Below are 25588 nucleotides of genomic sequence, written 5' to 3' on the forward strand. Positions count from 1 at the left end.
ACCAAATCACCAATTAACCACCAATTAACCACCAAATCACCAATTAACCACCAAATAACCACCAAAGCACCAATTAACAACCAATTAACCACTAATTCACCACCAATTAACCACCAAATCACCACCAATTCACCACCAATTAAACACCAATTAACCACCAATTCACCACCAATTAACCACCAAATCACCACAATTCACCACAATTCACCACCAAATCACCACCAATTAATCACCAATTCACCACCAATTAACCACCAATTCACTACCAATTAACCACAAATTCACCACCAATTAACCACCAATTCACTACCAATTAACCACCAATTCACCACCAATTCACCACCAATTAACCAACAATTAACCACCAAATCACCACAATTCACCACCAAATCACCACCAATTAATCACCAATTCACCACCAATTAACCACCAATTCACTACCAATTAACCACAAATTCACCACCAATTAACCAACAATTAACCACCAATTAACCACCAAATCACCACAATTCACCACCAATTCACCACCAATTAACCACCAATTCACCTTGCAATTAACCACAAATTAACCACCAATTCACCACCAATGAACCACCAATTCACCACCAATTCACCACCAATTAACCACCAATTCACCACCAATGAACCACCAATGAACCACCAATTCACCACCAAATCACCACCAATGAACCGCCAATGAACCGCCAATTAACCGCAAATTAACAGCAAATGAACCGCAAATGAACCGCCAAATAAGAGAGCTTGTCATGTCATATTTCCGTAATGGCATAACCACAGCATCACAGCTACATTCTCGTCCTCATATGGAGGAATTAATTGCTCATATGGAGGAATTCTTCGTTTGGTTTGTTGGAAAATGCCATTCCATTTTGGATGAGAGGCTTAAATGTATTAAAATCAGTGGGCGTGGCCTAAGAGTGCTTCCCAAGGCCTCGTCCACACTAGCAATGGTTTCACTAGGTTTATGCCTCTTATCCTCACTAGAATGCCATTTCCAACATCAAAAATGAAGCATTTCGAAAACGCTCTCCAATCCCATATCCCGTACTTTGGAAAACGATGACTTTAGGAAAGTATTCGAATGAAAACGGATTCATGTGGACATGATCAAAGTCTGGCAGAAGTTCCAGAACATCAAGCATCACTTACAACTCCTTTACTCTACAACAGGGATCCTCCAAACACTCACTGCACACTTGTGCAAATGTGTATTTAACCATCTCTGACCTATGAACTCCACTGCTCTTGTGGTCAATGTGAACACAGAACATCCCTGAAGTGACAGCAGCACAGATTGAGAGGATCATAGTGAAAGAGTGAGATGGACACAAAGCACGCTGTCATTTCTGTGTAACACACGGTCTTCTCTTGAGCCCATCTGTCCTCCTGTCTCACCACCTCCATTCATCTCAGGAGAGAGAGGAAACCTGTCTGTCTGACAGCTCACATCTGTGCCAAGAGATTTGAGGAAGGAAAAAGAGCAATAGAAGGACATGGACGAAACCTGCTCCTTACGATGGATGATTTTACAGGTTTTAAAAGGTCTTGTGTCTGCCTGCTCTTGAGAAACACTTTGTTATCTTAGTGTAGAGTTTCAATGACTAATAATTTCCAGAGTTTTGGTAGAGATCTGAACAATTCCTCAAACTGTGCTCAGAGTTGCCAAAGTACAGACGTCTGCAATCGAAAGTCAAAGATCTCAATATGAATCAATCAAATGATCCGAGCCATGCAGTCCACGTTCATTTTATAGCTCTATACTGTCACTGTATGTCAACAATTGCCTCATTTGTGTCAATTTCTATATAATCGCAACTCTTGGGAGTAAATAAAACCCTTTGAACTTCCTCTGGGTGTGTATGAATGGCTTAATAACATGGCCTAATTGAATATTCTGCAATCCTAAACTAATCTGTTGGGGTGGTTGTGGCTTGGGTGGTAGAGCGGGTCGGCCACTAATCGCAGAGTTGGTGGTTCGATTCCCGGCCCACACGACTCCACATGCCGAAGTGTCCTTGGGCAAGACACTGAACCCCAAGTTGCTCCCAATGGCAGCCTAGCACCTTGCAAGCAGCTCTGCTGTCATTGGCGTATGAGTGTGTGTGATTGGGTGAATGAGTCACAGTGTAAAGAGCTTTGGTAACCGCTAAGGTTATAAAAGGTGCTATATAAGTGCAGACCATTTACCATTTAATCTGAGGCCGTTATAACGCAACACATCTTCAATGACGATATGCCAGATGTTAATCTCAAACACAAATATTCTAGAGCCGAGCTCTTAGCCGCCTGACTTAAACACACTACAGACTAGACCACTTATTAACATCTTATTATAAAAGATAACATTTCAAATCAGCCGGAGCTAACTTGACCAAGTTAACCACCCAAACCTTGACCCCTTTAGGCAACACTGACACATCACAGATGCTCTTTGACAAGGGGAACCTCCTATCGAGTTGTGGCGCCCTGTCGTTCATCATCACAAGTCAGAAAAATAACGTCAATTAGCTTGAAGAATTCTCCAAGCTTGAAGATCTCATTAGCTGGAATTTCATAAGTGGCTTGTTTTTCTCTCTCTCTCTCTCTCTCTCTTGTGGCAATCATGGGAAAAAATAAATAGGATGGGACTTTTCCATGGGGAATTGATTGGATGGTGGAAAGTGTCTCTATATGACAGCTGGTTGAATAATAAGAGGGCTTGATGAAGTTGACTCCGACATGGCGCAAGTTACAGCTGAAATTAGCAACATAGTCTCATGACAACTCGTAATAATTCAAATGAGATGGCGAAATCGTAAAATATCGTACAACTTGGCTGGAATTGGTTTTAAATCGATATAAATACATCTGTAATACGCTTCCCTCTTCTCGTTCCAAACACGATGTTTTCTTTCTTTCGTGGTACACCAATGTTATTTTCCTCTCACAAACACGATTAGCTTTAGGGGTGAGATGAAGGAATAAATCGTAATAACATCGTTCGTTGGTTTGTTTCTTTTTCTCTATGGGAGTAAAAGATGCACGTTTTTGGATGAGCCAACTGGTACGGTTTCCAAAAATTTCGCCATCTCGTTGGATTATCACGACTTGTCATTAAACTAGGTTGGAAATGACCAAAACAGCATTTAAAGGAGACCTATTATGCCCCTTTTTACAAGATGTAATATAGGTCTCAGGTGTCTCCAGAATGTGTCTGAAGTTTCAGCTCATAATACCCCACGGATAATTTATTATCTGTTATAAATGCCTCTTTTTTGGGTGGAATCAAAATCACACTGATTTCGTGAGTGAGATCATCTACTCTCTTTAAATGCAAATGAGCTGCTGCTCCCCGCCCCCTTTCCGGAAGAGGGCTGTGCCTTTATAGCTCGTGCTTCGGTTACTACAGCAACAACAAATCCGATCGCTGTCCTTCGCTGTATCTGCTCCAGGACTGTGTGTAGATCACTCAGGGGAGGAGCTATGATAATAGGGCGGAGTCTGTCACCAGTCGTGGGCGTGGCCTAATCTAACATGACGTCACTTTAGAGCAGAAAGGAAAAGCGTTCATTTTGACAGCTTTTGATGAACAGAAATATAAGAAAGACTTTTAACATTGTAGCATGGTTGTGTACACACACGGCCGACTCACATTTATGTTAAAGTCAATTTAGCATAGTAACTCCCCTTTAACAAGCAAGCATTTCAAAAATGTATCATTAATTAAAAATACAAAAGCTGATTTATACGGATTACTTACGACATTCAAAATCAATGCTAAGGTATATTTTACTAGTATTGTTAGTTTTAAATTCACATATACTTTCTCAAACAGCCAGTACGTTAACAACTCAACGTGTTTACAACGCAATTGTTGATCAGCGTTATTTGAACAAAGCGCTAAGCTAAAATAGCTTCTGGAGTGATAGAAAACCAGCAAAAGTCAATGCAAGCTCCAACAACCAGGCCAAACGGTAATCTGCCAAATCTTACACACTCTCAACTTCCCAAAGAAGTGGCAAACTTGCAAAAAAAAGCCTTACATTTTCCACACAAGCACCTCATGTAACCCGGAGGATATCAGGGTAATAAAGACTTGCTCGGTTCAGTTCAGGTTAATATCATTTTTATTCCTGCAGATTTCTTTTTTGTTTTTCCTCCAGAGTGTAGGAGTGACCGGCGCTTACGCCGATCCTAACACCATCACCTTATATATCTCGCTTTGCTAATAATAGCTATAAAGAAGGCGGCAGTTCTGTGAGGATGATCTCAGCTGAAGGTGAACTCGATTTTAAACTACAGGCCCAGAAACCTCTGCACCAATTCAACATCAACTTCAGGAGAAAGATGATCATTTCCAGGCTTAAGCAATCCCACATCCAGATCTGGCACAGACCTGCGGTTCATGATTTATTCACCTTTAGAGAATATTGAATTTCCACTGGCAGCCTGTTACAACTCTCTTATTAAATGCCTGCTGGGAGCAGTTCGCTCACTTTTCGTAAATCGACGCTAGAGGCCGAGGTCTACCTGTGTGCATGACGTGAAGTATTATTTCTCTCTTTTAGAGTGAGAACACGGTTATTTAGAAAGGAGGGTCACATCTGGGATACGAGCAACTAAGAAAGTAGATTTAACCTGCCCTTCAAAACACCGTTTTCCTTAAAATCATTCAAATAAGTTACATTTATTAGAGAGACAAAATGCCATAAGATATTAAGTCTTACATTCACAGAAATTGTAAAAAATTATATATATATATATTAGGGTTGTTGGGGGGTGTCGCTGTCCATTTCTGCATATCGCACCGCCAATCTGTGGCCCGTTCTGCTCATTTCAGCTTATCGTGGCCCATTTGGCCCCGTTCTCCCGATGGCCAGTCCGCCCATGATCATCCCAAAAGTGCTTCGGCCCACCGGGAAAATGCTCATGTTGTCATTTTCACAGACGGACATCTCAAACACACTCAAATGAACAAACATCGACATAGTGTCAAGACAACTCGTAATAGTTTGCACGAGATGACAAACTCAAAAGATATCGTTCGATTTTGGCTAATACGAAAAAGTACAACTTTTATTCTCATAGAGACCAACCAATCGACAAACCGATTTCAAATCGACGCAATACAGTTCTGAATTGAATTTGTATTCTGTATTAGATTTTTTACACCAGATGAACTCCCATGTGACGACATATTCTGGTACGTTGCGTTACTGTGCCTAGTGCGACTGCCAATTCAGGGGTTAAACTTCTATAAGTTTAACGGTTCAAACGGTTAATTGTATTTACTCTATGGGAGCAAAAGTAAATGGTAAATGGTCTGCACTTATATAGCGCCTTTTTAAGCCTTAACGGTATTCAAAGCGCTTTACACTGCGTCCCATTCGACCATTCACACACACATTCATACACCAATGGCGGCAGAGCTGCTATGCAAGGTGCTAGCCTGCCATTGGGAGCAACTTGGGGTTCAGTGTCTTGCCCAAGGACACTTCAGCATGTTGAGTCATGTGGGCCAGGATTCGAACCAACCCTGCCATTAGTGGCCGACCCGCTCTACCACCCGAGCCACAGCCGCCCCGGTCCCAAAAAGTCCCAATTTTATCATCTCGTGCTACTATTACGACTTGCTTTGAGATCAGGTTGGCAAATGCCATGTAAGAAGAGTTATGAGTCCATCAATGGTCATGTGGTTCTGCAAGCTTCTTCACTTTTCCCTGATCATTTTAAGTCACGGTTGTTGATGCTCTCGGGAAACAGATGCAGCACAGTAAGTCTTTAGGACTCAACCAAATGAATTAGGACTGTAAGTTATCCCTTCCCTCGCCAGCAGGTCTGCGGGCTTAGAAATCTGCGTGTGTGTGTGTGTGTGTGTAAACTTTTAATATTGCCCTGCCAGAACTCCCTAAAGTAATCAGCTTGAAGCTCCATAAGTGGGGTTGGGAGAGGCGCAATTGGATTATGGGCCATAAGCACTTTTATTTTCCGTAGACTGTATAACAAATGACAGACCATCAGCTTCCTCATCTCTCTCAACGGTGTGACCGTACCCAATAAATACTAGTTTCATCTTTCAAACAGGATTTTGCGATTACAGGAGCACAGATGCGCATGTAAGCTCGATTAAACGTCATACCGCAACAAATGTACCATTATTGCGCATTAACTTTGGCCTGCACTTAGAGAATGAGGTGTTTGGAAAGTCTAGAATGTCTTCCAAAAGTTATCAAGAGATTTAAAGTGAGCGATGGAGTCAGGCGAATTGTTGGTATTCTGGATGCAAACTGCTTTACATAAACCAAAGGAGTGATTTTTTTCCCATTATGCAGCTTGGCTGCACTTGAAAGTTGTAAACACATCCAGCGCATGTAAACACTGTGCATTGAAGTGCAATTTGAACAAACAAATGTACATAATTAAACCCTACATTTACATAAAAGACATTTTGCAGACACTGCTATCCAGAACGACTTAAAGAGGTACTTTTGTTTTCATGTGACCTAACACCCAAAAATGACATGTTAGGCAGAATGTCTGAGCTGCTCTTTCCATGCAATGTAAGTGAATGGTGATTTAGACAGCAAGTCAACAAAAGTACTAAAATACCCCATAAAAGTAGCACAAAAGTCGTCTTTATCTCGCCCTGTGCTCTTAAAACCAATTACAAAAATGAAAAATCTTCATACGTGTTTGGAACGGCGTGACAGAGAATAATGAACATTTAAATTTGCAACAAATATACATAAGAAGGACCTTCATTTACATAAAAGTCTGAGCATCTTAAAGAACATGGTTTAGCTTTCATGCAACCTAACCAAGTCTGAAACCACCCCATACCGCCACAAAGCTTTTAGCTCCGCGCGTGTGCTTCTGTCTTACTTTCATCGCGTTCTGTACTCTGTAAAACTCTTTGAGCTGTAGCGCTTTTGCCTGTGAAGTGGCACAAAGCATCAGACGGGCATTTCTCTGGTGCAAAGCATTGAACTGACAGAGGGCTGGTGGGCACAGTGGAGCCGGTATATCAACACAGCAACAGTGCTGTTTCACAAACAGCACTAATTACACGGGGATAAATCCTTTTTTTATCACATGGCTTATGAGACACAAGTTTGTCAACCACTCAAATCCCTCTGATGATCCCCCGGCTCCTGGTCGCAACACTTCGTCTCTACTGCCCCCTTAGAGCGCAAACCACAAGAATCACTTCTACTGCATAGCAACAAGAACATAGCTTCAGACTGTCTGTGCTTTACAAACAACATAAATGGAAAGGATGTTTGAATTGTTATGGTTTATTCAACCTATTAGGTATAATATCATGTTTATAAAATGTAAACAGTAATATGTATTTTTTTGCTATACTTTTTTCTATCCTAGATTTATTTGTATAGTCAGATATATGGACACCTTTTGTAGGTTGATTCCCCTTATTGTGAGGGAATGCAAAACTTGTTAGGAAACACAAAAATGCTGTTAGGAACTTATTGGGAGGAAATGCATAACTGTTTTTAAGAGATCGATAAATCTATTGCGAGAGAATAAAGGGAATAAAAAACGTATTCTTTGAAATGCAAAATCTCTTGTGAGGGAATGCTAAATTATTGCAAGAAAATGATAAACTTCTTTCAAGGGAACATCTCTTTACAAAACATCGTAAGCGCCGGTCACTCCACATGCTCGAGGTATTGCAAATGTATTGCTTGAGGGATCTTAAACGTGTTGCTCGGGGGATTGCAGATAACATATTGCTCCAGGGAACGGAAAATGTATCGCTCCAGAGAATGTAAAACATTCTGCTCCAGGGAACACAAAATGAATTGCTAGAGAGAATGCAAAAAGTATCGCTCCAGGGAAAGGAATACGAATTGCTCCAGGGGAACGCAAAAAGAATTGCTCCAGGGAACGCAAAACTAATTGCTAGAGAGAACGCAAAATGTACTGCTCCAGGGAACGCAATACGAATTGCTCCAGGGAACGCAAAAATAATTGCTCCAGGGAACGCAAAACTAATTGCTAGAGAGAACGCAAAATGTACTGCTCCAGGGAACGCAATACAAATTGCTAGAGAGAACGAAAAATTTACTGCTCCAGGGAATGCAATACGAATTGCTCCAAGGAATGCAAAATGAATTACTCCAAGGAACGCAAAACAAATTGCTCCAGGGAACGCAAAACAAATTGCTCCAGGGAACGCAAAACGAATTCCTAGACTGAACGCAAAACATTTTGCTCCAGGGAATTCAAAATGTATTGCTTGAGGAAACATAAAATGTATTCCTCCAGGGAACCCGAAATATTTTGCTCTGTGAAGAGAACGCAAAGCTATTGCGAGAGAATGCAAAACTTGTTTTGAGGGGAAACAAATTATTGCGTGAAAACACAAAACATTTAGTGAGAGAACACAAAACTACTGCAAGGGAATGCAACACTTATCGCAAAACTTCTTTCTCAAGGGAACGCAAAATGCAACAAAAAACGTGCTGGAAAATTTTCTCGTTCTGGAAAATTGAGATTGTTCTAGTGACATTCTAATATGTTGCACAGCGGTTACAAAAGTTATTGTATGAAAATGGAAAGCTATTTACAAAGGACCACAAAACTTGTGGGTGAACGCAAAACTGTATGAGAAAATAAATTCCCTCTCTGTCTTCTAAGAGGCTCTGTAGAAAGTTTTGTCTAAGGAAAAGTCTTTCAGGCTACATATTTAACTGGTATTGATAAGAAAAACAACTCACTATATGGTTTGGAAAGAACACCTGTTTTGAGTCTTAAAAATAATAAGACATTCTGCTGTGTGTTTCAGAAAGCAGACACATCCTTATGCGAATGTCACTGGGTAGTGCATGACTCGATGAATCTCTCTCAGCTGTGTGTAACTGGAGAATACAGTGAAGGATGGGTGGGGGTCACGCTTGCGATTCTCGTACTGGAAAATTGAGATTGTTCTAGTGACATTCTAATATGTTGCACAGCGGTTCTCTATTACAGCGCCTCAGGCAAAACACAACACTGGATCGATCGACCGAAAATATCCAGCCAGTGCAGCACAGGGAATTGACTTTTGTTTTTTTCAAACTTGAAGTTGAATTATGTGGATGTGTATGTGTGTGTGTTTAAGCCTGCTCTCACAGTGAAATCGGAAAGAGAAGACTGGCTTTACTTTCGTCAAAATCGGTATACGTTGACCGAAATTTCAAAACACTGCCCCCAGTGGCCAAAGCGGTAAGTGTTGTAGGACACATGGGTGCATGTGAGCTCCATTTATGTCCAGGAGAGGTCGCCAAAAGCTAGTTGATGTTTTCAGCTTTACAGGACTTTATACAATGAAGAGAAAAGAATATACTTATAGATTATATCCCCAAACCTTAACCGTTAGTGGAGTAAAAAAGTAACGTTATAGGGGAAAGTGAAATCTCTGAATCATGCTTGTGGCATGATTATTCAAATGTGGTTATTGTGTGGCTTTGAACCCTAGTCTCCCAATCAGCTGATGCAATGTGCCGGCAATCACACCAGGTGGAAAGATAAATACATTGAAACCACAGCAATCATGCCTACATGCATACAGCCGCCGGTCTTAGGGAACCGAAACTATTGGAAACATCATGCCGACTTCATGCGTGATCATGTTGGTGATGTATGGGTGTCACAAATATCTTCTGCCACACTGACCCACAGTTGCAAAGTGATTTACTTTCTTCTTAGAGGGATTTTGCTTACAACTCAGTTTGGCAAAGAGTCAACAAGAAATTATTGTCATCATTTACTCAAGATGTTCACCATCATTGCGTCTTTTTTCCATACAATGAAAGTAAATGTTCCCTAAAACTAACATTAAAGTAAGAAACCAGCTAGCAACCACTCAGGACACCCTAGCAACGTGTTCAAACCCGCTCTAAACACCTTAGCAACCACATGGCAATGTTTTGGCAAACGTAATCAAGTTTAGCATTTTTATTCAATTTTTTTATAAAAATGGAACTTCGAGGAATCAAATCAAATAATGAGTCTAAAAGGAGAAGATAAAATTGTTCATATAAAATGTTCAATATATACAGTCCTGTATAAAACATACTGAATGTACCATGTGTCATTAACATTACTATATTAAATCTACACACTGTGATTTGCGTATGATCCTCCAAAGAACTGACTGTAGAGTGTGGTGTCTATGGATATATTGCATTAAAGAGCTCAACATCTGCTGTGCTTGTGAATGTGAAACTGAATGTCTTTAACAGACTCAACAGAACTGTAATGAGTGACATCTGCTAATGAATTCCTCTGAGATTGGAGAAGAAAGTTCTTCTCATTACGCTGTGATAACGGTTGGCCTGAGATGTCAGAGTATTGTGCTCGAGCACACTTTAAGAACAGTGGAAAGATCTTCAATAAAACAGTATGAGTACTGGTTACAGTAAGCCAGACTATAAAAGATAATGAAGATGTTGCACTGCAAAAACACAACTCAAAAGCTGCATCCCAACTAACATACTGATACTATCACCAATGTTTGCGTTTAGATGCGTCAGCATTTAGCTGAATTCGTGACCTTAAAATTCATTACACTTAAAGCCTGAGACAGAGCGCTTGTATTAAAATGAATGGGAGAAATATGAACACCCAATATGGCGGATGTAGAAATGGAAGTCCTGCCTTAAAGGTTAAAGAGCCAATAACCTTTTAGATACAGACATAGCTTTTCAATCAACACCAGAACTTGCTTGTTTCCTAATTGTTGCTTGGGAGCGTTCCAAAGATGGCTGCCGAGTGGACTGACTGGCCTTGCAAAGGGACGTTGTTACAACTTAAATCAGCATAAAATGGTTTTAGTAAACCAATTTAACTTCAGTAATGTGACATATTGCGAAAAAGGATATTCAGTTATCTAAATATTAGCGGGAATTTGGATGGATCATGAAAAGTGGTCTCGGCATGACAAGCGTTTAAAAAATAAGAGGGCTTGATGATGTCAGCCAAACAGGAAAGTCGTTTCAGAGAGGGAACAAGTTACTTTAATCTGTTGTATGAGTACAAAGACAAATTTATCTTCTCTAGATATGTTTTTCATACTACACATATGAGCCAAAACATTATGACCACCGGCAATATGCTGATGGTCCTCCCGTCAAAACAGAGCCGACCCGCCGAGGCATGGACTCTACAAGACCCATGAAGGTGTCCTGTGGTATCTGGCACCAAGACATTAGCAGCTGATCCTTCAAGCCCTGTAAGGTGCGCGGTGGAGCCACCGTTGATCAGACGTGTTGGTCCAACACAGACACTCAATCGGATTGAGATCTGGGGAATTTGAAGGCAAGAGCAACACCTTGAACTCTTCATCATGTTCCTCAAACCATTCCCGAACAATGTGTGCAGTGTGGCAGTGCGCATTATCCTGCAGAAAGAGGCCCATTGTAGGCACTTTCAACGGTGGACAGGGGTCATCATGGGCACTCTGACTGGTCTGCGGCTACTCAACCCCATACGCAGCAGGGTGCGATACACTATGTGTTGTGACACATTCCTCCAGTAACCGTCATTAAAATGTTCCGTGTCTTGTGCCACAGTAGACTTTCTGTCGGTTCAGACCAGACGGGATAGCCTTTGTTGCCCTTGCAAATCGATGAGCCTTGGGCGCCAGTTTGTTGTTTGTTCCTTCTCGGGCCACTGTCGGTAGCTACTCACCTCTGCTGACCAGGAGCACCCCACAAGTCTTGCCGTTTCAGAGATGCTCTGACCCAGTCGTCTGGCCTTTGTCAAAGTCGCACAGAACTGTGTGAGAACTGATTATTCGCCTACCATCTAATCCACCCAGACCTTGACATGTGACCTTGTTAGGAGATGATCAATGTTATTCGCTTCCCCTGTGAGTGGTCATAATGTTTTGGCTCATCTGTGTCTATGCGACATACAAGGAATTGGGAAGGACTCATTTAAGGCCACATCAACACTAATCCATTTTTGTTTGAAATCTCAGTTTTTTGTTAAATTCGTCTTTTTCCAAAGTATGCGGTAATGGACAGCGTTTTCAAAACGCTGCATTTCCAATGGAGGAAAATGCCATTCTAATGTGAATGCATGCCCTAAAAATGGCAAAATCAATGCATTTTATTGTGGACTTGGCCTTAATCTTACGTACTAAATAAAATGAACAGTATGCAAATTGGGATGCAGCCACAGATTCAGATTAGGTGAAGAATAGTTAACTGTGTTTTTAGGCAAGTGAGTTAGTTAAGCCAACCTTGCCTAGAATATCTCTGTGGTTCCCATGGTAATAGGCCTCATATTGGTTGCTTTGTGTTCTATAGTCATTATGTTTCCTAAGCGATGCCCGTAGAGGAGAAAAGATGTTTAAAAGTTGTTCTCTGAACTAACAGCTTCGGACAGCCCATGAGAAAGAAAGAAAATCACAAAGAAAATTGTTTCTCCAAGGTAGACTTTTGTGATTTTTCAATGAAGCTAAAACCAGCATCAATTAATCAAACCTTTCAAATGTGTTCTTATAGGAAAGCGATGAGACCGATCGTACTGCCAGTAGAGACACTGATGTATTCGAAGAGTTCTGGAGTCGATCTGACCACAGAGTGACAATCAACAGTCCTGAGACGAGAATCCAAACTTCTGCTGCTCTAATAGCTGCGTTCTCACCACAAGCACAACACATGGTGTTATCAGTTACATCGAATCAATGAGTCACTTCAGCCCTTGCTGGGACTTTCAACACCTGAGGGGATGCAATCATTTCTCATTTATGGACAGGCAAGTCAACCATCTGATGAGCCTCTAATTTTCAATGGGGTAAAATGTTTCGAGCTTCTGTTTTCAACTGTGGTCAAAGTTAAAACACAGATTCAGATTGCATTTTACAAGCCAGACTTTGAAGCCACCACACTGGCTTAAATGATACACATTTATTAACCTGTCAAAGATCTTTTACCACAAAAACTTTCCACTTCCCAAAATGAATAATATTCAAAACGACATTTAATCTCCATTATGAAAGTCTAAAACAACTGAATGGCAGGTTGGTATGTCTGAAAGCAATGCCTTAATCCTCAGAAATACGACTGTTCAAAAAAGGAAAAGCTACAACGCCAACATCCCAACATCGTCAACGCGCGCGTCTTCGAGATATCTGTTTAAGAGCGTTTCATCACCATCTAATTAACATCTGCTAAGCATCTTAAAAAGATAAGATGCTAAATCATAAATGTCTCAGAGGCTTCTGCTGAACGTCTGATTGGCATCTGAGGCTAACTAATTGACATACTTATTATAGACGTATACAGTGGCGTAACTTGGATCTTACGGTCACCAGTGCAAAGATCCTGTCGGGCTCACTCCATGGGGAGCGCGGGTCATTTATCGTCACACGGCGTAGTCATTTTTATGCTTCCTTTTGGTTGACTGTTGTGGGACCCCTCTCACCCCGGGCCCTAGGGTGGCTGCCCACCCTGCCCTCCCTGTAGTTACGCCCCTGGACATATTGCAGATGAGCTAAGAATACGTCTTCCAGGGGTCTGGGTATCTCAACGAGTATTAACGCTGACTATCACACCTGGAGTCGTGAGTTTGAATCCAGGGCGTGCTGAGTGACTCCAGCCGGGTCTCCTAAGCAACCAAATTGGACCGGTTGCTAGGGAGGGTAGAGTCACATGGGGTAACCTCCTTGTAGTCGCTATAATGTGGTTCTCGCTCTCGGTGGGGCGTGTGGCGAGTTGTGCGTGGAAGTCGCGGAGAATAGCTTGGACCTCCACACACGCTACGTCTCCGCGGTAACATGCTCAACAAGCCACGTGATAAAATGCGCGGATTGACGATCTCAGACGCACGCGGAGGCAACTGAGATTCGTCCTCCACCATCCGGATTGAGGCGAGTCACTACGCCACCACGAGGACTCAGAGCGCATTGGGAATTGGCCGTTACAAATTGGGAAGAAAAACAAAATGTCTTCCAGATGTAAACATATACATCAAATAGAGGTCTGTGGTGATTGCACACCTACATAACCCAGACTTCTATATGTGTGTTTAAATCTGCCAACTCTGTTGCATTCACAACAAGAACGAACTACTGTAATTACATGCGTTAAATCAGTAAAACCATTCATGTCTTTGTTGACTCAAATTGGAAACTCTAACATTGGATTTTATGAAAGCTCCGTTCTTCCACTTAACCGTATGGACGGCTTATGAAAACAACAAATAATGGCGGCGTTTTCAACAGTTAATGGTAAAGCATCTTTCACATAGGCGTATTTTATGCCCTTTAATGCTATGTTCTCCAATATATTGTAGTCCTGAAATATCATCAACAACATATCACTTTTAGCATAACGAGCATTATTGAAACTAATTTCAGTGTTCAGTAAACAGCTCGAATTGCCATATTTCCTAATTACGGTATTTCCGCTCTTTGGTGTCCACTTTCCATTTTTTTCCATTTGTGCTGTGGTTTACATATTTCTCAGGTGTTTACAGTGTTGAACATACCTGCCGTTTAACAGCGCGAGCAGCTCGCCCGCGTGGTACAGGTCGTTGCGCATGACGCGTCCAAAGCGGAAAGCGTTCAGGTTGCAGAATGTAACGGCCGGAAACGTCATCATTGGTGCCGAAACCTCGTCCAGTTTTGTAACATGAGGATACTGAAAATAAAATCTGATACGGTCCACACACACAAGCACCAGGAACGAAAACGAACCCAGGAAAAATATGATCCAGATGCATCGTTTGATGCACTGGCGTTCATAACTGAACATGTGCGAGATGCCATGCAGTGTGGACCTGCTGGCGAAAACCTCAATGGGCGCGGGCTGCTCACAGTCTAGGTTGTCATCAGATTCAGTCTTAAGATCCATGGCGCTTCAGGGTTTCCTCCCAAAATGTTTGAATTAATCAGATCCTGAGACTTTAGGAGGAGTTGAGGAACTTCACGCCCTTGGTCAGGTGCGTTGAGATGCTCAGCTGTGTAAACGCTAGGAAGGGGTTCCAAAAATCCCTCCAAAAACAAACATCAGGTGCAGTTATAATAGTACACATAACATCTTCACGATGGTCTTCCAGCATCCACAACACGTCCCTGCAAGTTCCCAGTTCAGTTTTGACTTTAGAACTAATTCTACCTGATCTGACCCTTAAAATGACTTGGAATAACTTGAAGAGGTCAAGTTGATTCTGTCATATTAATCCTATTTTAGCTCGAATAAAATCAGAAGCACATTTTGAGGTTACCAGAACAAATTGGAGACATTGTTTGTTTCAGTGCTCCAAAGTGGAGTTCAAAGAATTGAACTCTTGTGCTTTTTGGACCGACGATATGACGAACCCTTAAAACCGTTCTCGTCAATTATCGGCGATTATCCCACCGAAGTCTTTAGGACGTTCACGGAAATATCGCAAGTATCGTCACTTCATTGTCTGTAACCTTCAGGCGAAAATCACGTTAATAATAAACGCTTCCTCTTAACTCGTGTCATTAGTGGGCATGCATCCCTGGCATGTGCCACAGACGACAGAAATGCATCCGTACAAGCACAACAGAAGAATCAACACAGACACGGTGTCGAACGGATCTGATCAGGGTTCAAGCTCGATTTAAGAAGCAATCCGCAATCGAACTTCACCACACACGCTGGCATGGGCACAGACGCTCTCTGGATGTTGGCATCAGTCAAATGCCCCCCTCTTTAATTAACGCAGCACGGCGTGAGCATCCAAATCATGTGAAAGTCTCAGGCAGTCAGTTTTATAGTCTACATCCGTCCAGTCGGGTTTAAATGTGGACAGGCATTTCAGGAACACACACTGCGACGAAGTGCTTCACTGTCTGTCTGAGCATCACTATGCCACGACCATATTTTAAGAGAGAGAGAGAGAGAGAGAGAGAGAGAGAGAGAGAGGGATGTATATTTATGTGTTCTTTAAATAGTATTTTGCATAGTATTTATAGTATTTTTTTTACCTTATTTCTAATGATATTTTATTCCATTTTATAATGATGAATTACTCTGTATATTTTTGTTCTTTTGCACGATGGCATGCCAATAAATCACATTAAAACTGATAGAAAAAATATTTTCTTATTATTATAAGAATGTCTATTTTAGACTGTGTAGTTTTTATTATATACATTTTATATTTGTGTTGTGATTATCTATTCATTGTATTATTTACATATAATTAATTATTATTATTTTATTCTTTAATGTCGTGAGTATGATTTATTATAATAAGAATATTTTATTATTTTATATTTAAGTTTATATGATATGTTTCTATATTTTATTTATATTTTTATGTTTATAGTTTTTATATTTTAATTATTTGTGGGGTTTTTACCTTTTTATTTTTTATGTCATAACTTTATATATTATAATATAAGACTTTATTATTTTACATTATTTAATTGTATTATATATTTTTATATGTTCATTAATATTATTTTTACATGTAATGTTTTATATTTGAATTATTTTGCAATTTTTTTAATTAAATTTTTATTCTTAAATGTCATATTTTTTAATATATATATTATAATCAGAATATTCCGTTATTTTATATTATGTCAGTTTTTGTATATAGCTTTACATTTGATTTTCAATTTCATTTTATTAAATAATTTTTTTTACCATTATTTCTTAAACATTTTATTCTTTAATGTCATAAATATTTATTGTGATCATATTTAAATTTATATTATATCGTTTTTATTATATATATTTTTAGATTTGTATTATATTCTTAATTTAAAATATGTTTTAAATTTGGAACTTTATATTATATAATTTTTACATTTGAATTATATTACTTTTTGAATGAATTATTTGTATTATTATATTTCTAAAACACTTTATTCTTTAAATTCAAAATTATTTATATATATTATTTCCATTATTTCAACAAAAAAAATAATTAATAGATTTTATTATTATTTTATTTTCCTAATATTTCAATCACTGTATATTTGTCTTGTTTGTTTTTCTTTGTTTGCAGCTCAGCTACAAAAACTTTTGCAGTACAAATGTACAATTATTTGTCATGCCAAAAATGCAAATTAAAATTGAGAGAGAAAGCAGAGAGAGAGAGAGAGAGAGAGAGAGTGAGAGAGTGAATGAGAAAGAGAGAGAGAGAAAGAGAGAGAGAGAGAGAGTGAGAGAGTGAATGAGAGAGAGAGTGAAAGAGAGAGAGAGAGAGAGAGTGAATGAGAAAGAGAGAGTGAGTGAGAGAGAGAGAGTGAATGAGAGAGAGAGAGAGAGAGAGAGTGAATGAGAAAGAGAGAGAGTGAGAGAGTGTGAGAGAGTGAGAGAGAGAGTGAATGAGAAAGAGAGAGAGTGAAGAGAGAGAGAGAGAGCGAGTGAATGAGAAAGAGAGAGAGAGAGAGAGAGAGAGAGAGAGTGAATGAGAAAGAGAGAGAGTGAGAGAGTGTGAGAGAGCGAGAGAGAGAGTGAATGAGAAATAGAGAGAGTGAAAGAGATAGAGAGAGAGTGAAAGAGAGAGAGAGCGTGAAAGAGAGAGAGAGAGTCATGGGCTGCTGGATGTAGAGAAGGAGGTATCATTGAAAAGGTTTGTGCTGTTTATTCTCAGTGCTGATGTGTGCTTTAAATGGACCGAGCCATCTGTGCGTGTGCTAGGCAGACAGAACAGGAAACAGGTGACCTAAACATGCTGACATGAACTATGATATATACTGTATATAAGGCAAGAGTGTCCAGATATTGTTTTCCCTTCGACTGCATGCAAGCGAAGTCAGTTGCTATTATATTCATTGGATATCCATTGTGTATGTGTGAATAAATGTTTCTTTTTTTGCGTGATGCTGCAACAAAATTGCCATTTAAGTGACAATCAAATTTACTATCACCACGAACGTCATAAACCATGGTGTCAGAGTGATGCACAGTTATTATGGATATCTGAATGAACAGATTTGATGACCGAGAGGTCCAGAGTGATAAATGAGTTAGTACGGAAAGACTGATCAGTATTATTTGAGAAACTCGCAGCCGAGGGGTGAAAGTGAATCCACCCATGAAATTACACTGAATATATTTTTAAACCCCATTTGTGGTGGTATTGGCTAACGCTGGGTGTCGCTGTCACAGTCTGAATCAATAGAAACCCTGATGTCGCCCACAGCTGATCATCAACTTTCCAACTTTCTCAGTTGGGTTTATAGGCAGAGAAATGGACCAGTGTATCCAAGTCTGTGATCTGGTTCACTTTTGGACCAAAAAAAGAGCCTGAAAATGATCTGTATGATTATTGATCCATCATGAGGATGTGGGATATGAAACCAAACGCCTGAAATCAAGTGAAGGGTTATTCCCCGAAGTTAATGATAAAGAACTGTGTCTGTAAAGGGCTAGTTGGTCCAATCTGGTGTCTATAGAGTGTGTTCCCCTAAGAGGGAGTCTCTGGGTAGAATAGAAGCGACCCGCAACCTCTTTGTGTCTTCTATGGGCTCACGCGTGCCTCTACGTTCAATAACACGTTCAGCTTTGGCCACTGGGGGCAGTGATTCGGATTTTGGTAAGCACAGACCAATTTCAGCTGAAGGACTTTCGACCTACTGTTGCCGAATTTACAGTAAGATCAGTCTGCTTGAAATTGAGTCTCCAATGTGACGTTTCCAGTGTCCAAAAGTAACCTTTGCTCATGGTTTCATCAGAAATCACTGTGTTTTCATAAGATGCTTGAGAATGTCAGGCCATCAGGGAGTAAATGCTCTATTATGCACCAAGAATTCAAAGCAGATGCGGCCTTAGCATGGCTTGCCAGATCCCAGTGAACTGGCCCTTAGATGAATCAACTCAAATCTGGCCAAACCCAATAATGTGGGAGGATTTCCGGCTACGAGGAAAGCAAAATGCTATTGACCCGACTGTGCTGTAACCTCATGATCTGACAAACCACATGCCACCAAACATGTCCACTGGCACTGCGATCTGAAGCCAAGTCAGAAGAGTTGAGGAAATGTTGGCCAGCCCTTGAGCGAGGACAGATGGACGATTAGCTATAATGAAGTCCTGCAGGTTTCGGAATGAGACGGAGCAAAGACAAGAGCCACATGGAAGAACACCTGAGGACATACTTGTCTCTAGGAGAGTGGAAGCCATTTGGGGTCCTTTAGTTTAGGGGGAAAAGTTCAATCCTGCAATGTCCATTAGATATCAACTGATAATGGTTTTTAATGGCTTTATCTTATCGTTAAACCTGATATTAAAGATCACCGATTAAGTGGAAATATCAGTTAAAAAAATCGGTCAAATTGATCATCTCTAGTATCCATGAATTTCTGGATCACAACTGCTTCATATATAATCATATATATAGTGTGATGACTGGACAGGAAGTAATATCAACCACAATTTGACTCATTTAATCAGACAGACAGTTTTTACTGCATTTCTACACAAAAGTGGTTATAAAAGTCAAAATAACTGCAGAACACTTGCTGAATAAATATGGAACATCATTAGGTCACATGGCACCAATAAAATTGGTTTTTCGTACTTTCTAAGACATAGTAAAACAGGTAGTTTTACGAGCCATGAAGGTGTAAATTCCTGAATATTCCAGTCTTTAATTTCTTATTATCTCTTAGTGATTTGGTTTTTAACATTGTTTAGTCCGGAGAGAGAGAGAGAATGACATCTCTGTGTGTTTATGTTTGTGTGTTATCCGTTCAGTTTATCATTAAATCTATTATTTATATTGCCAAGCCGGTTGTCGCCGCCTCCTTTCCCATAACCCGCTTTACATTGGTGCCGAAACCCAGGAAGGAGGAGGGATGCCCGTCGCGGAGTCCTCGACACTGCCGTCCACCCAGGGGAGCAGCGCTGCCATCCGCCAGGGGGCCGAGTAAAAAATTCAGTTCTTTTATTGCCAATTTTAACTGCGCACCTGTTGTCTGAATACATAGATTTGATAGTGTCGTACGTTTTACCCCCAATGCCGGATTGTAGAATTGTATAATATAGACCGTCATGCCAGATGGAAGCGAATGCTTTTTTTAAATCAACAAAGCATGCATAAAGTTTGCCTTTGCTTTTTTGATGCACGTGCTGGTTGACTAGCGTGTGTAGCGTGTGTAGCGTGTGAATGTGGTCGGTGGTTTGGTAGGAATCCAGTCTGACTCTTACTCAAGACATTGTGCTTGGTGAGGAAGGCCTGTATCTGGGCGTTCAGGATACAGCAGAAAGTCTTCCCCAGATTGCTGCTCACACAAATGCCTCGGTAGTTATTGGGGTTAGTCTCTACTCTTATATAATGGGTGTATTAAGCCCATACTCCAGGTGTCAGGGAAGTAGCCAGACTGCAGAACCAGATTGAAGAGTTTTAACAAGGCCTCCTCCTGCAGTACTGCTGGACTGTGCTTCAGCATTTCTAATATTGTCTAGACCACATGCCTTTCTGGGTTTTAGTTTCTTAAGTGCATCTGACAGTTCTTCTCTGCTAATCTGATCGTCTAAAGGGTTTTGGTTATTTTTTTATTGTAGATTCCAGTTGACTCAGTTTATTTTGCATGCTTTTCTGGTCAGGTGTGAGATTTTCTGGAGAAATTTCTTTGAATACTTTTTTAAAATAGTCTTTCCATAGTTCTCCGTTTTGTATGGCTATGTCCTGACTCTGGTGTTTATTCAGACTTCAGACATTTTTCCCAGAACTGATTATTATTAATTGAGTCTTCAATGGCTCCATGACACAACTCGCTCTGCCATCATTGGTGTGTGAGTGTGTGAATGAGGCCTAGTCCACACTAATACTTTTTTTTTGAAAACGCATATTTTTCTCTCCGTTTTGTCCTTCCGTCCACACTGAGATGGCGTTGTAGCGTGGACTGTGAAAACGGACGCATTGGAAAACGATGATGTATTTTTAGTCATATGATCTATCCAACCAAAACAATCAAGATGGCGGCCCAAGTTATGGCGGCCCATGTTATAGAGGCGCTGTTGTACTTGATACTCACTTTGGTAGCGTTGTTAAAAAATAAATGGCACTTTGTTCAACCTTCACATTGCGTTGCTTCCAAGGCGAAGGGAAGTTTACTCGGAATTGGTGTCCGGCGACGGAACACGAGGACAATTGCGTTTCAGACCGAACATGCAACGGGATTTCCCGCATGCGCAGTGACACGATTTAAGCGTTTTCATACTGTGGCAGGGCGGAGGGCGGGGCCGGGTCGTGATCATACACACCCGGTCCCGTATTAGGCTAATTATGCCTCCGTGAGGGTTAAAGGCTGACTGCAGGGTATCGTGCGGGAGAGAGAGATCGTTAACGGACATGTCCGTCGTGTGTGTGTTTGTGTCTTCTTTTAAGTTTATCATTAAACCATTATTTATATTATCAAGCCGGTTCTCTCCTCCTCCTTTCCATTGATCCCTTTACACATACGTTTCAGTGCGGACGAGCAACTTTTGGAAAACGCTTGAAACCGTTAATTTGAACTATACAGGATTAGTGTATTAATGTATCCGGATTAACATAGACGTAGCCTACGTTCTCATTCTATCCTCGAGATGCTTTTTGCAGAGTGTTGAAATGTACCTGTGACTATTCCATTGATTTAGACGCTGGTCTTTAACTATGGTGATGTTGGGCTGTTTGTATCATCCACACTTTACTTTCTAGGATTTGCAGCGTAATAAAAGCCTTTACATTGCCCAACATCCAACATCCCGTTGTTGTTCGAGAGAAGCTTTGATCAGTATTTTGTTAAAGCTCTATGAGTACAACTGTAGCAATGGTTCAATTACCTTTGCATTTTTCATGCTTCTCGAGTGGCCATTAAGTACTTAGAGATAAACTATTAAATTCTTTAAACTAAAAACGGTTTAGGCCTATCACATATTCAGTGAAAATGTTGGCCTTTTGAATTGACATTTAATGTTTTCCTCTCAGGTGCAGCTCAGTTTCAATTTGCGACTCTTCAAGCGAATAATTCCAAAAAGATATAATTCAATTCATATTCATTTTATGCTCCCCCCATTAAAATAAAATGGCTGGATGCATAATTAGCATTTTGGCATGATGTGTCTGTGCAACACTGCTGATATTTAGAAGTCAGTTGATCTGCGAACTCAGCGCAAAGTAAACATGATGCCGGGAACTTTCTAATGATTGGTGGCTTGCTTAGGTAATTAAGGGTGAAATAATAAATTAGCCATTTAATCAGCAAAAGTGTGGCCGCAAGTCATGTCAGTGAGGAAGTGAAGACAAAGCTAATGCATGAAAGAAATATCCACCAAAAACAGCTTGATCTTTTTCAATTATGTTGTGACATGTTTGCCCAATTATATTACATGGTTCTTTACATGTATCGCGGCAGTCCTGAGGTGAAATGTCCACTGTGGGGCGCTAAAAGCGAGTTACATGTTCGCCCAAAACCAACAAAACTGACATCCCTACCCTAATCCTTCAACCTAAACCTAACCGATAGTGTCAGCTAAAGCAAATGTGAGATGGAAAACACAACCAGGTCATTTTGTGGTGCTTGTATGACACTTTGGGCTCACGTGTGACTCGTGAGCTCTTCAGGACTCATATCTCGGTCCTTTACATCAAAAGAGCAACGCTCTATCAGTCGAGCTACCGCATGATTTGATTGATTTGATCGCACTTGAACAAGCTTATTATTGTAGTTCCTTATGTTATACAAATGTTAAAACAAGTTGTGCGCTGTAGTAAAAGTGTTTAGATGTCATAAGATCGCATTGTGTGAGGAACAGGGCGAAAACTACGTGTCTATGAACTGATTATCTGCTCTACTTGTGATTTGTGTGAATGTGAAAGTTGTTGTATCGCCTCTAGTGTTCATTTCACCAGGAAACTGCCGCGATATGTACAACATGCCACGTAAAAACCATTCAGCAAAAATCTCGTTATAGTATCTTGATTTATGAGATCTCGTTCGACCAAAAAGGAATGTTACAATACGAACAAACGCCTAAAAACATAATGGATGTTTTTGCTTTGACCGGACGATAAAATATCATTGTTTTTATTTGACCCCCCTCATTCACAGCTCAAGACTTGAACCAGGATCAATAACACGGGCCCCTTGAAAAGTTCCCCTTTACTAAAAGTGTCCAAAACTCAAAACCAGGACAGCCTCTGAAATCATCAGCTTGTGTTGCGCCGTCTTCCGCATGAGTCTGAGAACAGGTGGGGTTAAGCTCAGGGGTTAAATTGGGCTGGTACAGTCTAGAAAGGCATTCTGGTGTTGTATCAAATTTTATTCCCAGTTTCCCCATAGCTCCAATAGGGTTTGTGGTTATGGTGTGGGTAGGTAGGGTAGTGTAGGTTAGGGTTAGGGTTAGGGTATGTAGGGTACGGTAGGGTAGGGTCTTAGGTTTGTACATGGGGGAACGCATTCTGTTCCCTCCATACAGATCCCGACACAACTCCGGCCCCTTCGATTCCAGAAAGAAAAACGTATCTGCGTGTTTGTCAGTCCATCCCACTTCTTGTATTCTCCGATGCGTTTTTGTTTGATCCCCTTGACACATTCGGTGTCTATTTAGCGAGTGTACTTGTTCAAAAATATTTCAAGCTCGTTATGCTTCACTCTAGTCAATTGTGGACGCTGGTAGAGGCACCAGACCGAGCGCCCCCACAAAGATGTGCGTTCCACTTCCGTACCACGCTGTGGTCCGATCTCTGATATGGCTCAGGTGGTAGAGCGGGTTGTCCACTAATCACAGGGTTGGCAGTTCGTTTCCCGGCCCACTTACTCCACATACCGAAGTGTCCTTGGGCAAGACACTGAACCCCAAGTTGCTCCCAATGGCAGCCTAGTGCCTTACATAGCAGATCTGCCTCCATTGGTGTGTGAATGGTTGAATGTGTCACAGTGTAAACCGCTTTGAATACCGCTAAGTTTAAATAAGCGCTATATAAGTGCAGACCATTTACCATTTAAAAAGCTGAATACCTGAAGGGATTTTAAATCAGGAATCAATCACATACAAGACCAACACACTGTAAAAGGTTTCACTGTTATTTGTATATTGATGTGAACTCCATATTTGTTGATTCAGCATCTTTTCTAGCAACTATACTGTGGGATTCACGATAGTGAAAATGCTTCTTCACGAGGCAGTGACGCATTTAAACTCGTATAATTGAATGCAAATGATTTCATTATCAGAATAATAATTTGAGTAAAAGGTAGTCGTGCAGAAGGTGTTTGTTTCCGCCATTAAGAACAATCTGCATTTACTTTTAAATTCTAACATTAGATATAAATTGAACCGGTTTTATATGATGACTCCCAACGGGCAATAAGGTAACTCGTCCCAGCTGCCATCTTATTTTTATCAAATGTATCCAATTCATTTGATATCATTCTTAATTTTGTATCTACTAAACCAAGTTTTCCATGTAATTATGTATTTTCACAGTTAAGTTGAATATTATGTACAGAGCCCTCTGAAATCCCAACTTAACCCCTGGTTCAGCTACTTCACCTTCAGTCAAATATGCCATTGAATGTTGATATCTTGAGACCGTGTGATGGAAATGCTGCAGCCAAAATGCCACAGTTTAAATCTGATTGACATAATTCACAATGGACTCACAGAAACAAAGGTCCTCTGAATGTCAAGATAATGGAGCGGAATACACAAGTCCTTCTCATCTCTGACCGGACGGTGAGAACCACGTTGTCTATTGCAGGATTTGAGCAGGCTGTATTAATTGGTTTTCTTAATTAGCAGGCATGGTCATTAATATGCAAGCCTTGTGAGATAACGAAGGCGGCCCATTCAGTGCTAAATAATTGAGTTATGCTGCATTTGGACTAACTCTTATAGATTTGCTGACAAAAACGGCAATTAGGCTGTGTTTTGTGTTTTCGTGATTTACATTTGCGCAGCTTCCTCATTAATGATGCGTAAAGCTACAATAAACATGCTAAGAACACAAACAAAACAAACATTTCTGAACGCAGAGCACAAAATGGAAACAAAACAAGTTATGCTAATAGGTTCAGTTTATGTATAAACACTTGTCATGTGCTTAAAATGGAAAACGAAGAAAAAAATAATAGTTTAAAATGATTTATTGAACTTATCTGCCAATTTGACAACTCATTTAATCTGTCATGCAGTGAGTGTCAACCAGCACTGAATAATTACCTCATTTCTGTTTCATTGTCAGTATGTAATTAATTTACCGTTTGACAGGTTTGCAGAAGAAGAGCAGTCTTGGGAGGATAACACCTAAATGAAACTTCATTGTTAAATACAATCTGTGACATGCTGTCGATTACCACAGAAAATAATTTTGATGTTCTTGTTTGTATAAACAAGATGCATATACACACTTAAAGTTTAGCATGGAAACAGGGAGAACACAAACAGAGAACTTTCCCTTCATGTAGTGTGTGGATCCCATTTTGTTACTTTTTAAGGCCCCAAATATACTTCCAGGGAAGTTCTTCTTTGTTCTTCGTTCAGGGGTTAAAAAAGAAGCTCAATGTAGCCGAACAACAGTATACTGTTTGTGAACATTCAAACACCCGCCACACCGCTGTGGGAGGCTGTACCGCCACTCGTAAGGCACCAACTCCCTAGAG

General features: G+C 40.4%; 1 protein-coding gene across 2 annotated transcripts in view; it reads right to left on the bottom strand.

Moving 5' to 3' along the window:
- Window positions 1–25588, bottom strand: part of LOC127641418 (acid-sensing ion channel 1B) — a 190490-nt gene that overhangs the window by 149712 nt on the left and 15190 nt on the right. The window contains exon 1 of one of the 2 annotated variants that reach the window (XM_052124428.1): window positions 14500–15814. The exons of the other annotated variant lie outside the window; for it this stretch is intronic. Coding sequence (XP_051980388.1) covers window positions 14500–14864 — 365 coding nt within the window. The 5' untranslated portion in view covers window positions 14865–15814. Of the gene's footprint in view, window positions 1–14499; window positions 15815–25588 lie in introns of those variants that run through there. 2 annotated transcript variants of the gene reach the window in all.

This window comes from Xyrauchen texanus, chromosome 50, assembly GCF_025860055.1.
Source record: "Xyrauchen texanus isolate HMW12.3.18 chromosome 50, RBS_HiC_50CHRs, whole genome shotgun sequence".
Classification (NCBI taxonomy): Eukaryota; Metazoa; Chordata; class Actinopteri; order Cypriniformes; family Catostomidae; genus Xyrauchen; species Xyrauchen texanus.